This window comes from Lynx canadensis, chromosome B2 (genome assembly GCF_007474595.2).
Source record: "Lynx canadensis isolate LIC74 chromosome B2, mLynCan4.pri.v2, whole genome shotgun sequence".
Classification (NCBI taxonomy): domain Eukaryota; kingdom Metazoa; phylum Chordata; class Mammalia; order Carnivora; family Felidae; genus Lynx; species Lynx canadensis.
The window spans coordinates 50,534,584-50,549,559 of record NC_044307.1 but is presented as its reverse complement, the minus strand read 5'-3'; the positions used below and the strand labels follow the sequence as shown (position 1 = coordinate 50,549,559).

Sequence of the window (14,976 nt, the reverse complement as noted above, 5' to 3'; positions counted from 1 at the left end):
GAGCGGACAGCCCGGCCGGGGAACGGAGGAGGCTGTGCAAAGGCTGGGAAAGCCAGCTGAGCGTGGAGGGGCACAGGAGCCAGGAGGCGCCGGGGCGGGGGCACTTGGCATGTGGATGGAGCGTCGAAGGCCAGGAAGGGGGATGTGATGTGGGCCTTTACGCTAGAAAGGAAGGGGACTCAGTCTATGAAAAGAACCATTTTCTCTGGCGCTCAGGAAGGGCCTCTCACTGGGGATTTCCTACCCAGGGCTCCAGGCCTTGGCTGCCTTCCCAGGGAAAGGTGGTGTTTGTCGTGGGGAACTTGCACACTGCGAGGCTTTAGTTCAGTGACGAATGGTGCCCACTCCCGTCTCTGGCACTGCCGGTCTCCCCGAGCCTTGTTCAGCTGGGAACAAAATACTCTTTGCTTGAAACACCCACTTCAGATGTCTTAAGGCAAGACAGGGACACGGAGGTCAAGGCAGAAGTGGGGTAGACGAGAGGAGAAGTTGTGAATAATGCTGGACTAAGGGGAGGTGAGCGCCATGAAGGGTGCGCCCTGCAGACTGTACGGAGGGGGCTATTTCAAAGGAATGGGCCCTTGGCACAGGGCTTTAGTGTGGCCAGCCCCAGACCACTGGTCATGCTGGCGTGGCTAGCCAAAGGAACTCAGTGTGGTCTAAGGAAAAGCCTCCCTGGAGAGAAGAATTTCAAAATTAAAAAAAAAAAAAAAAGGCCCAACCAACTCCCTTTTCCTCTCTTCTCCAACCTCAATCAAAAAGTACAGTATGCGCTATTGAAAAATCACATCTCAGAAGCAGTGTGCACTTTCTGACAGCATCTGCCAAGATTTCCGATGAGGCCGATAGAAACAAACGTGTTCCATTTTCATGTTGTATAATGAGATGGACTCCTTGCACATCTGTTCAGGCAAGACAATGATGGTGTTATTACTGGAGGCATTGTGCTGCAAATACCATTTTCTCTCTGTCCTACTCCAGCCCGTAGCCCACCTTGCTCGGAGCTTTCCCCCCTCTCCTCTCTTCACTGTCCCGTGTCTCCCTTCCTCTCATGTCTCCTTCCTTGCTCTCACTTTCCTCTTCTCTCATCTCTGTCCTCACTCAGCACCCTGCCCACCTTGCACAAACCTGTGGGACACAGTGAGGAATTCCTATCTTATCAAGAGGAGGGGCTACCTGCCAGGAATCAGGAGAGAGGAGAGACTTTGGGTCACTCATCACAGCCCTGGGACTTCCAACTGTAAAGGGGCCACTCGCACTTGTCAGTAAGAATCATTGAACCCAGTCAAAGAAACCTCTGGACCTGCCCCACGCCCAATCTTATCAGCAAAGAATCAAGAGGGACAGCAGTGTGACCAGCTAATTCCTGCCAAGGAGACAGCAAGTGGAAAGAGCTTGTTTCTCAAACCATTCATTCATTCATTCATTCATTCTTGGCAACAAATATTCATGTAGTACCTACTGTGTGGCAGGAAATGAACTGGTTTTTAAGGCATATAGATGGAAAGCTATAATTCCTGCCTCTCAGGGCCTAAAAATCTATACCAAGGCTAAATTCTACCCAATCAAAACCTAGCTTTGGTCTCAAACATATCTCCTCTGTGGAAGAATTCCCTTGGGGCCCCCTTCAATATGGAATTGCCTTGGGTGCCAATATAAAAATAGAATGGTATGGATTCCTATATATTGATCAATTCATCCATCCATCCATCCATCCATCCACTCTTCCACATATCCAACCATTCACCTTTCCAGTCTTCCATTCACCCATCTATCCATCTACCTACCCGTAAATCTACCTATCCATCTATTCATCTGTCTACCTACCTCTACACCCATCTACCCTTCCACTCATCCATCCATCCATCCATCCACCCAACCATCATCTCCCCAAGCATGCAGTAGGAAGTCCATTATTAGCTCAGTGGGTATCAGCGAACACCTAAACAATTATTGTGGTAGGAAGCTGTGCAAAGACAGATCCCAATTGTTGTATGTAGCATCCATGCCTGACAAGTCACAAGTGAATGATTACTGAACCCTGGGCTGTGATCTGGGAAGGAGAGAGGAGATGAATTTCAAAGACTGGCGGCAAAAGTTCACAGGGAGGTGCTTAGGTTTAATCAGGATAGTGTCTACCTTTCTAGCAGTCTAGAAAAGTGTAGGAGAGAGTGGCTCAGGGAAGGCAGTGATTCATGTACACCTTTCCATGGAGTTCTTGCTATTGAGCTTTTCCTCAATGTGATGACCTCCTACATCACAATGGTCACTCTAGTAATTATTGCTTTCTCTCTAAACATGAAAACACCAAGGATAAGAATTTTTGTGCACCATTTAAGTTCCCAATATACTTTCCAATGAACAATACCCGCCCCCCAAGTTGGAGAATTGAGTGGAAATAAAGTTCTGAAATCATTCCCTTACTTCCCAAACTGTTTTTCTGCTTGCGGGAATTCTGACTGAAATCTACTCTTTTCTAATGTCAATCTGAGTTGTGACTCTTTACAAAAAAAAAAAAATGCTCCCCTCTTCCCATACATCAGGTGGCACATTCTTCAGTCGTCTGGAATTAATCTGTCTGTCACTGAATGAGAGCTGGAAAGAGGAAATAGGGGGCAGTGGTTAGAGCCCTGAATGGTCAGGAGTCCTGGTTTCCATGTCTTGCTCTGCCACTGAGTCACTAGCTGACACTGGACTAGTGACTCGGTTTTTCTAAGTTATGCCTCTCTGCAAAAGAAGAGCGGGTACGGACTACAGAGACCGTGCCGGGGATGCTGGCCAGGAGGGGAGAGGCCCTTGTCCTTGCCCCAACTCACCAAATCCTTATTAACCTCAGCATCTTTCTGGGCCTTCAAACTTTCATGGTCTCTAAATGGAAGGGAGTGGCAATATGATTTTTAAGGTAGTTTCTAACACCTAGGATCTTAATTCCACTCACTCTCATATTTAGCATATTTTTAAAAAATGTTTATTTCTGAGAGAGAGAGAGAGAGAGAGAGAGAGAGAGAGCGCGCTAGTGGGGGAGGGGCAGAGAGAGAGGGAGACACAGAATCCAAAGCAGGCTCCAGGCTCTGAGCTGTCAGCACAGAGCCCGATATGGGGCTTGAACTCACGAGCTGTGAGATCACGACCCGAGCCAAAGTCAGACGCTCAACCAACTGAGCCACCCAGGTACCCCATTGAGTGGTTTCTTTTTTTTTTTTTTTTTTAATGTCTATTTATTTTTGAGACAGAGCGAGACAGAGCATGAACGGGGGAGGGGCAGAGAGAGAGGGAGACACAGAATCCAAAGCAGGGTCCAGGCTCTGAGCTGTCAGCACAGAGCCTGATACGGGTCTTGAACTCACAAACTGTGAGATCATGCCCTGAGCTGAAGTCAGGAGCTTAACCCCGACTGAGCCACCCAGGTGCCCTGTTATATTTAGCATATTTAATACCTGATCATTTTTAAATATCTGCTCCTCGACATGAAAAAATTTTTCAGAAATAATCATGACACATGACATGAAACAAATAATAATAATGGCATTTTGCATTCTGTTTTAAATTTTAAACACACATAAAAGCTGCTAGTGGCCACACAGAATGACAGAATGGAAGCAACACATTGTTTTTCATCTCTAAAAGCACTGTGCTATAATTGTTTCCAATTTGTGGTTCAAACACAAGCTTCTGAGGTACCATCGGGCTCAAAAGAAGCTCAGATGATTCCAGTTGGATATGTACCTGAACCACATGTGTGCATCTGAGACCCCATATTAGGCATGGGCTGTATGTATGAGAGCTACTAGGATTAACCTGCATGTAGAATGCAGTGCTTACTAAAAGATAAGTAATAAAAATGGGTTAAGTTGGAACTTACATATGTATTATTAAGACTCAACAACAATGACAACAGTAGCCTGGAACTTAGACCAAAAGACTTGGTTGAGGGGGAAGTATTTTTACCACTAACATTGTTTAGAATTGCTATGGTGATAATAAAACAAGCATACCTGATTTTGAGGCACTTTTGTCATTTAGATTTTTTTAATTTTAAAATAATTTTAGATTTACGGGAGAGTTGCAAAGACAGTATAGAGAGTTCTCACAACTCTTTCACCCCGCTTATATAACCATGGTACATTTATCAAAACATAGAAATTAACACTGGTACAATGTTATTTTATTTTAAGTTTATTTTTTTTGAGAGAACAAGAGAGACGGGGGGGGGCGGGGGGGCAGAGAGAGAAGGGGAGACAATGTAGGGCTTGAACCATAAGATAATGACCTGAGCCAAAATCGGATACTTAACTGCCTGAGCCACCCAGGCACACCAACACTGGTACAATGCTATTAGCAAAGTACAGACTATTTGGATATCAGCAGTTTTTACTGATGTCCTTTTTCTGTTTCAGGGTTCAATCTAGTATATCACATTGCATTTAGAGGTTTATCATTGTTTTAAAATTCTTCATAGATCATGCAACTCCTTAGTGCTTGCCACCAGGGATGACCCCATCGAATGTCACGGATTCCAATAAACTGCTGTGATCTTGGTGGCAAGAAGATCTGATGGCTGAGACGCCCCATTCTTTGGTGAAAGGTGGTATTGAGTCTGACATCACATGCTGGACTACCAGATCACAGACAGTCCACTTTGTGAAGCTGGAGATCCTTCAGCCGAACACTTCCACAGTGACTGTTAAGCGTATGACATTTGCAAGGTTCATGTTCCTACTGTAAGAAACCAGAAAGCAAGGGTTGTTTAGGGCAAAAGTGCTGTGTGTCCTATGAGGCAAAGATGTAAAAATATATAGAGTAAAAAACCCTGAAAAAAGATCACTGTGCAGATCTTTCTGGATGACTGCTCCATACCAATTCTCCCCTTTTTCCTTGCAATCAGAATTTTAATTTTATTTAGGTGAGGGGTAGCCAGAATCTTCAAAGGAGTTGAGAAATCTCTTCAAGCCCTCTGAGGATGCTTCCCTGGTGAGGTGAATCCAATTATGTTAGTTCTATTCACCTTGCCCATGACTTGGTTTAGGTATGGGCATGTGATGTAATTCTAGCCAGTGAGGCAGTAGGAGAAGTCTGGGGTTTCTGGGAAAGTTTTCTTTACTCTTCAAAATGCCCTCTCCTTCTTGTCTGATTTTTAGGTCTTATTGTATGAAGGATAGAAGGCCTGGAGCTGTTGCAGCTACTCTGTAGCCATGAGGGACAAGTCCAAGTCAAAAGCAAACACAGAGTGGCAAAGTGGAAAGATAGTGAGATCCTAGTTTTCGATGAATCGTTTACCCCTGGGAATGAACGAACTTAAGACTTCTTATTATGTGGGAAAATACATTTTCCATTTTTGGGGGATAATGATTGTATATATACCAGCCAAGGTAACAGCATCTCTCATTCAATCATTCATTCAACCAACACTTGATGAAAATATACCATGTGGGATTCCTATGCTTGGTGCTGTTGAAATATGAGAGCAAATGATTAGTTTCCTGTCCTCAACGGTGACACAACCCAAAAGGGGGCAAAACTCACAGAAAAATACACTGACTCCAGAAGAATGCGTTGCTACCTGAGAGGTATGCACAAGGTACAGTATGCATGCCTCCAGCCTAGTACCCCGAAGACAGCTTTGTGAAGGAAGAGATACATGCTCTTTATCTTGAAGGATGGTTACTTCTTTGGCAAAGGGACATGGAACAAAGGTCTTGTGAGGGGAACAAAGACACAGAGATTGGGAACCACATGGTCTGTTCTGGAAAGAGGGGCTATTCCAGTTTAGTTAAGAGTTGGTGTGGCAGAATTATTAGCAGCCATAACAGGACAGGTGGAGAGAGGCAGGTGGTTTCCACCTGATCAGTGCCACGCTTTATGAAGCCTGAAATGCTACGGGAGGGTCCAGCAAAGGGAACTCTGTGCTGACCAGCTGCTCTGAGTCCTGGTTAGCCACCCACTAGTTATGTGGCCCTTGGTCATTTATGTGTCTCAAAACAGCTATAACGGGTTGGTAATAACTGTCTTGCCTCCCTCACAAGGCTACTGTCAAGTGCAATAGAAACACAAGAGGTTATTATTTCCTCCACCTCCAGATGTAACTATATATTCACCCATTCTTCATCTTTGCTCCAGCAAAGACAACCACTAGAGGAGTTCTCCCTCTTCCTCCTGTGGTTGGGGCTGTTTTCTAAGTCTCCTCCTTTGTTTCATCAATGATCTGTAGTATTAATAGTTTGAGTATTTTCAGTATTTCCTTCTCTCTCTCCTGTTTCTTCTCTTGCTCTAATCTCAAAAAATATATATAATTTAAAGATCCATCCTTCAATTCTCTATATCCGCCAAGACACCATCCATTTCCCTTTTTCTCACCAAATTTCTCAAAAGAATAGACTACTTTCTCACCTCCTTTTCTCATCTTCTATCCACCGGTAAGCCCTCTCCAATGTTAAAAAATGGGCTCTCAAAAGCCAGAATGGCTGCATCAAGGGACTTCCTTTTATTCTCATCCTGCCTCCCCTAGCCTCTCCTTGTGAAATGCCTAGGCTGTGGCTTCCTCCATCCCTACACTTTTCTTTTCCTCCTCCTCCTCCCTCAGTGTTTGGGGTTCCCTAGGATTCTGCCGACCTCAGGCTTTTCCTCACTCAGCACACTCTCCTTGGACCGCTTACTTAACCCCATGGTTTCAACAGTCCCATTGCAGATGAACCACAAACACCTTTAATTCTGATTTTCCCTCCCTAACTCCAGTCTAACAGCTTCCATCTGAGCTGTCAAAGTAGCGATTGGGATGTCTCGTGACTCCTCAAGCCCAGCTTGTCCAAAGGTGAGGCCATCTTCAGCTCTCTTATGCCCACTCCTTCCTTCTCTGTTGTTCCACATAGAGTTTTTAATGGTCCCCCTATCACTATGTCATCCCAGCCTAGAGTTTTGACTCCTTTAACTCCTGTACATCTTATATTAAAGCAGTCACCAAACCCAGTCAAGAGGTCAGCGGGGGCTGTGGTCATCATCTGAAGGCTTCACTGGGACTAAAGGATCTGCTTCCAAGGTGGCAAGCCAGGCAAACTAGTGCTGGCTGTTGGTAGGAGGCCTCAGTTCCTTGCCATGTGGACCTCTCCATAAAGCTGCTTTTGTATCTTTACAACATGGCAGCCAGCTTCCCCCAGAACTAGTGACCTAAGACGAGACAGAAAGGGGAAGGGCAAAATGTGTTTTATGACCTACTCTTGGGAGCCTTACACCATCACTTATGCCATAGCCATTTGTTAGAAGTGAGCCGCTAAGTCCAGCCCACACTCAAGAGAGGGTATGGATTGAGAGAGACACAGAATCCGAAGTAGGCTCCAGGTTCTGAGGTGTCAGCACAGAGCCTGATGCGGTCCTCAAACTCACCGACCACGAGATCACGACCTGAGTCGAAGTGGAACACTTAACACTGAGCCACCCAGGAGCCCCTTGAGGACATATTTGAAAACCACCACACATGGATTATCTTATCTTTCTGTCTCTGGTAACAAGCAGTGTTTGCCACTCAGTACGTGCTCAGTAGATGTTTCTAATGGAATGATGTATTAAAGGGGGAGATACTGGAGGCAGGGTATCCAAGATAACTAGTGTGGGCCAGGTGAAGAATGGTGGAAGTGGGGGCTGTTGGGAGAGATCCTGAGGTTCTGAGATTCATAGGGTCTATGAGTGACTGGATGGGAGGGGCTGAGAAGGGGTCCATTTGGGGTTGAAGATGGTTTTGAAACTAGGACTTTGGGATGGCTGACACAGGCATCTAGTACTTCCCCCGGGGGGTTGCAAGGTAATAAAATGCTAAAACATGTGTAGAAGAACCCTTTGTCAGGGTTCCTGGATGGCTCAGTCAGTTAAGCGTCTGACTCTTGAAATCAGCTCAGGTCTTGATCCGAGGGTCATGAGTTTGAGTCCTGCATTGCGCTCTACGCTCAGCGTGGAGCCTGCCTCAGATTCTCTCTCTCTCTGCTTTCTCCCCCACTCATGCTCTCTCTCTCTCTCTAAAATAATTTTTTTTTTTTTAAAGAACACTTTGATTACATTTGAAAGGACTCAGGGCTCATCAGTATGAGCACTAAGCCATCCCCTTTACTTCAGGTTTCTCATTTATAAACGTAGAGGTTATAATACCTATACCCAGGACTTTCAGCCTGAACACAATGTTAAGAGGTTAGCAATATCCCACCTTTTGCAAGAAATTCCCACCACGATATCCTCTACAAATGGTCATAGGGAACCAGGAGGAAAGAATTAGGTTGAACCGTGTGAAATGCTGGTATTTCAGTTTTGACCTAGAAAGAAACCGACTGGATGGAGGTTGACCTAATAGATGTGGCAGCAGTTTGAAAATTTGAACACCCTTTCACAGGTGTGATGCTCTGGAGTTCTTAAGCTTTTTATTCCTTACATGTGTCAGGTCCAACTTTAAGAAAGGTCAGCCTTGGAGCACATGGGCAGCTCCGTCAGTGAAGGAACTGGCTCTTGATTTCAGCTTGGGTGACGATCTCCAGGTCCTGAGTTCCAGCCCCACGGTGTGCTTGGCACCGACAGCATGGAGCCTGCTTGGGAATCTCTCTCCCTCTCCCCCACTCCCTGCTCGTTCTCTTTCTCACAAAAATTAACATTAAAAAATAAAAAGGTCAGCCTTGAAGTTAAATGAAGTTTAGTCCTATATAGCCATTACTTTCCCATTTCCTGAAGTCAGATAAAGAAACTAAAGACCAAAGACTGTGTGCTAAATACTGAGTGAAGAAATTACAGATGTAAAATTTATCTAGGAAGTCAAGACAAGCCTAGTCTCAATCACATTTCATACATTGTGCCATATTTAAGAAACCCTATTTACTTAGTGAAATAACTGTGGACCTCATGAAAAAGAGAATGGGAATTAAATAGTTCTTTGCTCATTTTATATTTTTGCACATCTAGAAAGTGATTAGTTGACTCCTTCATCACTGGCAGGAATAAATCCAATATTTGCCTATATAAATTAACTTATTAAAAATACCTTTTGTCCTTTCCAGGAGTACTTTTTAATATTAAATAAAAATTTTCCATGAAAAGGTGCCTTCTTTCTTTCTTCTTCAGTGTTTATTCTTCAGGTCAATTAATATTGAAGGTAGACTTTGGGTAAGACGTGTAAAACTAATTCATAATAGCACAAACCTCTCTCAGAGAAGTTAGCAAAACTGCACCCATCCATCCACTCCCCTCATTGGAATCCAAGCTCCCCAGGGCCAGGTCTTTTTTTGTTTGCTGCATATTCCCAGCGATCTGAAACGTGCTTAAGCCACTGCGAGCTCTCAATAAATACTTGGTTGACCGTCCATTCATTGATCATCCGTGCAGGCGCTGCGGCCAGCAAGAAGGCCGGCCTGCAGTTCCCCTCCCTCCACCGGACCTGAGCCGCTCTCAGCCCTGCAACCCCGGGAGTATCCGGCAGCCTGGCCCACCCCTCGGCCCGGCCGCGGCCTCCCTGGCCCTTCCCCTCCCGCGGAGGAAGGAGCGGGCGCCGAGAAGTGGGAAACCCGGGCCCACTTCCTGTCCCGGCAAGGCCGGGCGTCAGCGCCCCCCGCGGCCTGCTCTCTGGGCGCGGGAGGCGGCCGGGCCGCAGCAGAGAGCATGCACTGGGGCGCCGCAGCGGCGGGCCGGGACAAGGGCGCGGGGCCAGGGGGACCTGGCCGCGCTGGTAGCCCCGCGCGCCGGGCCGGCCCCACCCCGCCCCGCGCGTCCCGGCGGCGAGAGGGTTAAGCGCGCGGGGGGCGGGGCCGCAGCGAGCCCTGAGCGCCGAGTGCGGGCCGCGGGTGGGGAGGGGGCTGCGGCCGGGGGCGGTTCCGGGCGGAGGGGGCGGAGGAAGGGGGCGGGCCCCAGAAGTTGTTCGGCGCTAGGCCGGCGGGCGGGAGGGCGAGCGGGCAGCGGGCCGGCGGGCGGACCGGGCCGGGGCTGGAGAAGTTTGCGCGGCGGCTCGAGAGCGCAGGGTGCGGGCCCCGCCGGCCGCTGCGCGCCCGCTGCCATGGCTTTCCGCAGGAGGACGAAAAGTTACCCGCTCTTCAGCCAGGAGTTCGTCATCCACAACCATGCGGACATCGGCTTCTGCCTGGTGCTCTGCGTCCTCATCGGGCTTATGTTCGAGGTGAGCGAGACTGGGGAGGGGGTGCCCCCTCTCGTGCGTCGGCCGGCGTAGCCCTGCAGGTTCCGCGGGTACTCGTCTGAGCTGGGGAACCTGGCTGCCATGTATGCTCTCTGCGCCCCGGCTTTGTGCACTCTACGCCCCTTGGCCTCCGGGTCAGCCCGGACGCCACCCTCAGCAATGCGCCGTGGCAGCCGTGCCCTGCTCTGCCGCCCCCTGGAGCACCCACCCTATCTTGCAGCGCTCTCTGCAGCCCTGGATCCTAAGCCTGGCTTCGAACCAACCGCAGCGCTGCCACCCTGGCCCGACCAGTGGGGTTTCCTTTCTGGTGTCCGGGAGCCAAGCCCGGAGACTCCCAGACCCGCAGTCATTGCACAACTCTCCCCCTCCCGAGCGGTGGCTGCCAGCTTCTCTGGGCTTTTCCAGTGGGAGGGACCCTGACTCTTTTCCACCCTCCCATCTGATTTTCCGGGTCTTTTGCATCTTCACCTCTGAAACGTGCTCAGGGTGTTCACGTGTGGCCCTGGCCCCATCCCAGCAGTGCCCTTCTGCCATCCTTCCCCACCCCCCCCCCCCCCCGCCTTCTTTTGCCCTTGCCTAAAAGGCCAGGTTCCATATACCCTTTATGACCCTGTGGACTGTTCCTTTAGAGCCATCTGTAGTGGACCCAGAGCTTCTCACCCGTTACAGGGGCAGGGAGAGAGATGGAAATACTCTCTGCTTTAGGGGAAAGGTGCTTCTCTCAGAGCTGTGGGGGTGGGGGACGAGGATGGGGTCCTACCAGGGACAGCAGTGCACTGGTGCAGGCCTCACCAAGCAGAGAGTGTTAGTGTGTTAGTGAGCCTCCTGGGGGTCAGAATCCGAGGGGGTCCAGGGAACGACTGACTGTGCTCCGGAGAGGGAGACAAATGTTATATTCAAAGTGGGAGGAACTGGAGGAAAGTGAGTCTAGGGCTTGCTGTGGTGTATCTTGTCTCAGGAGTGAGATTATGTGTGAGTGACACTCCCCTCACTCTCACCGGGTCCTTCCTGCTGGGTAGGATTGCTTATCTGCGTTCTCAGGGATGGGATAGGAAGCTGTAATCATTTATGCACTGCTTCGGAGATGAAGGGTTCCTAGTGTGGCTGATTTCTCCCTCTGTGTCCCTCTGTCTCCTCTCTAAGGATGGCAAGGGTTCTCCTTGGCCGGTGAAGCTGCCCTCAGGCTGGGGACATTCTTGTGGTGGTGAGTCAGGGTTGGATGTGTGAATGTGTCCTTGGCTGGGCTTCAGGGTCTGTAGAAGATAAACCTGGGATCAGGATTGGGGTCTGTACTCCAGCTTTTGGTAGTGCTTCTCCATTTCAGCTCCTCCCTCCCTCCCTCCCTCCCTTCTTCCTCTCCTACCCCCTACCCCCCACCCCCCAGCTCTCATGGTATATTGACCCTGACTTTGTCAAGCCAGGGTCATCCCTGGGTCCCAGTCTCTGCTCTGTCACTAGTCAGACTGAAAAATTGACTGCAGCCTCAGTTTCCTCATCATTAAAGAGGTTAGTAAAACCTGTCTTCCTCACAAGGTTAGTTATTGTAACGTTTAACTGAGATCATATAAACGATAAAAGCCAGAAGAGATTCTACAAATGTGACAAATCGCTTGTTCCTGAAGGCCTGTTGTTATTGATCATACTACTAGCTTAATGAAATAAGAGAGAATTTTGTTTTGTCCAGCCAATACCCTCAGTATCTATTTGCTGTCCTCCATTCTAAGAGGCCTCCGAGTGTGCAGTGTCACCAGTCTTGGAGGGTGTGGTTGGAAAGACACATGTGACAGCTGGAGACCTCAGAGCCACATGCTATACAGCCAGCAGAGCCTCTTGCATAGCCTTATGGCCCTCTTTGCTGTGTTTCAGGCATTTGCTAAGGTTTGTGGCTCTGTGGGTTTTATCTTTGCTTGAAAGAGCTGCTTAGGGTTTGAGTTTGGTATCTCCTTCCCTCTCCTGCCTTTAGTCTTCTGGAAAGTCCTACGCATTAAACCTGGAGTTTTGTGGGAGTTGAAAAGTGCGAGGAGCCCTTAATCCCACTACCTGACAGAAGAGAAAGGTCCAGGGTAGAAGAAATAACAACAAAAATGCCTTCCCTGATTTCCCCTCTTGGGACTGGACTGGGGAGCATGGAGAAGGCCCTGGCTGTGAAATGCCTGCGGACTCCCTCTTGCCACCACCCTCTCCCTACAGAAGCTTAGACCTACAGCGGTTGGGCTTATAGGGCATCGGAGGTACCTTGTGATATTGGTGATGTATGCTGGTATGTGAGAGGGTCATGCCCAAACTTCCCTTGTGAAGGACATGTGTTCTGCTGTGTTAGGCACAAAGGTTCTTGTTGTCTATACCTAACAACTGACTCCACAGAGATAGGAGAGACAGTCAGATTTTTGGAGCTCTGCTCTCCCTACTGAATGAGAGCAGAAAGAGCTCAGTTACTCCCAAAGGACCTCAGAGGAACACCTGTGGGCATCTTCACATTTGGAGTAAAGCCAAGGGGTGGCACCACATAACCCAGCATAGGACTTACTAGATATTACTTAGGGTTCTGGGTTCTCCCCTGGAGGACTGGTGTATATGTAGGGTACATATGAGCGGGGCAGTCCAGCACTTAACACGCTTTTTCGTAGAAGTGAGGACAGAAGGAGGGGGAAGGGAAAGGGGGACACAGGGAGAGAGGATGTCAGGCTCTTGGGTTTCTGACTTGGGGCAGGGCTAGGATTCCTTCATTCAGAAGCTGAGTCAGGAAAACGCAGTTATGATTCTTCCCACAAAGAGTGACTCTCCTGGCCGCTCCTCCCTCTGGGGTCCCCTGCCCAGCTTCTGCCAATGAGCTGGACCCCACTGCCCCCACCCCAGGCAGCCACAGCCCCTCGCATCCCAACAGGTCTCCATCTCACCTTGCCCCTTCCCCAACTCACCCTCAGCTCGCCAGCATTTAGAGGGGCTTTCATTTCCCCCTCAGGGATCCTAGGACTTGAGTTCTGTCTCCTGGGAGATGATGACTCCAAATTTCCTCCCTCGGGGGATCCCTTCCTTTGGGAACACACATGAAGAGGTGCCCCTCCCTCCTCCTTTTGGTTTAGTTTTGGGCCGTCCTAAAATTCCTTCTCCCATTTCCAAGGCAGGGGTGGGTTCTTTGCCCTGAACCCAGGTTTCCTTTCCATTCTGCAATGCTGTTTGGAATAGAGCTGTTCTGTGCAGCCACAGCACTTGGCTAAAAAATGTCAGGAATGTGGAGCTTTATTTTCCCCCTCCTTCCCTTCCAGCTCTCTCTTTCTTAACTCTGGCTTTTGGGGGAGTTGGTGCAAGTGGGAGTTTTCTACCCCACGGTTTGGTCCTGCAGTCCTGTCTTTGGTGGAGTCCAATCTGACTCCCCTTCAGGGTGTGGGCGGCCAGCCGGGGGTGTGTGTGTGTGCGTCAGATTTGAAAGCTGCCTGCCCCTCCCCTTTCCCTTTGCTTTCCAGTGTCCCGTTCAGTGCCACGTTTCAAACTGAAACAGGCAGGGGAAGAGGAAAAGTCTCTCATTAGTGAATGGAGAATGAGAAAAAGTGGAGGGTGGGGGGGAGCATCGAACAGAGAGGAAGCAATTATACATTACCTCTAAAATGTCATTTTGAAACAGAAACTTTTTTGTTGGTTTTAAAGCTCATTCGCAGGCCCTGCGGGCTCTGTAGCATGGAAATGTTTCTAGAACTCTAGGCCTGTCATTTGTGGGTTCGGTTCCTGTTTGGTCTGTGATGACTTGAGGGTTTAGGACCCAGAGAACTTTTCTGGTAGCGGCTGGTTTTGCTTCTTTTGGAGGTAGATGTGGAAGAGCTGCCTTCTTCCCTGTTCCGGACACCGTGATTGACTTGTCAGAATGATGTGCCTGCAGCACGTACAATGGCAGTCCTGTTAACACACAGGTTCCATGGCTCCAGCTCACACCCTCCCAGACGCACCTGTAGGCATTATGACCTGCGTGAGGCTGCTGGTCCTGTCTGATTATTAGCCTTGTGAAACAGTTTTGCTTCTGTCGTATTTCTGTGAAGAGGTATGTAAATGGCACAGGCATGCGTCTGTGGACAGATGTTGTTTCTTGGACTACCTTCAGGGTGCTTTTGAAGATGTCTCTTTGCCAGCTTTTGTAGCTTTTGACTTTATACATCATCCTCACTGGCCTCTGACTTAGTCGTTTAGTGGTGTTCTAGAGAAATTAGTCAAGGGAAACTGAGAAGGGTCACTTATTCTCTTGGGTGCTCTCATTCTGTGGTTGGATTTCCACACACATTGCTCAGTGATCTGAGCAACAGAGCAGAAATTTGGAGCTAGTTTCTCTCCTGGTCAAGCCTCAAGTGTAACTGTATCCTATGGGACTTAATGGTGAATCAGCTATCCCTGTTTCTTCCCTTGGCAAAAATGTGCTCTCCGGAAAGGGGGTGTTGATCAGTGAGTTTTTAACCCTTATCTCAGGATGAAGACTGATACCTGTAAAAATGCCCGGCACTCTGCCTGGCACATGGGCACTTAGTCGATGGTCTCAACAAACACGCCCATCACTGCTGCTCTTGGCTTCATTGTTGGGTCTGTGAGTACATCTTCCACCATCAGACTGGCTTGTTGGGCACGGGGGCTGCATTTCATTTTAGATCTGACATGTTTTGCGATGAGACCTTGCCCCCAAGTTTTCCAGTGCTGGCCATTTGCTCACCAAAGGGGATGATTGCTCTACCCTGGGTCCCTCGTTTTCCCCAGGGAGCCTGTGGTACGGCGTTCTTTGGAGAACGTCTGTTTTCTCTCTGACATCTGTCTCGTTAGAACACGGGCTGTGGGGTCTCTGTGCG

The 14,976-nt window shown here is 48.8% G+C and overlaps 1 protein-coding gene across 1 annotated transcript in view; it reads left to right on the top strand.

Moving 5' to 3' along the window:
* Positions 1-9,934: 9,934 nt before the first annotated feature.
* TRAM2 (translocation associated membrane protein 2) overlaps positions 9,935-14,976 on the top strand; it is a 78,364-nt gene continuing 73,322 nt past the window's right edge. The window contains exon 1 of the mRNA XM_030315711.1: positions 9,935-10,135. Coding sequence (XP_030171571.1) covers positions 10,016-10,135 — 120 coding nt within the window. The 5' untranslated portion in view covers positions 9,935-10,015. The remainder of the gene's footprint in view (positions 10,136-14,976) is intronic.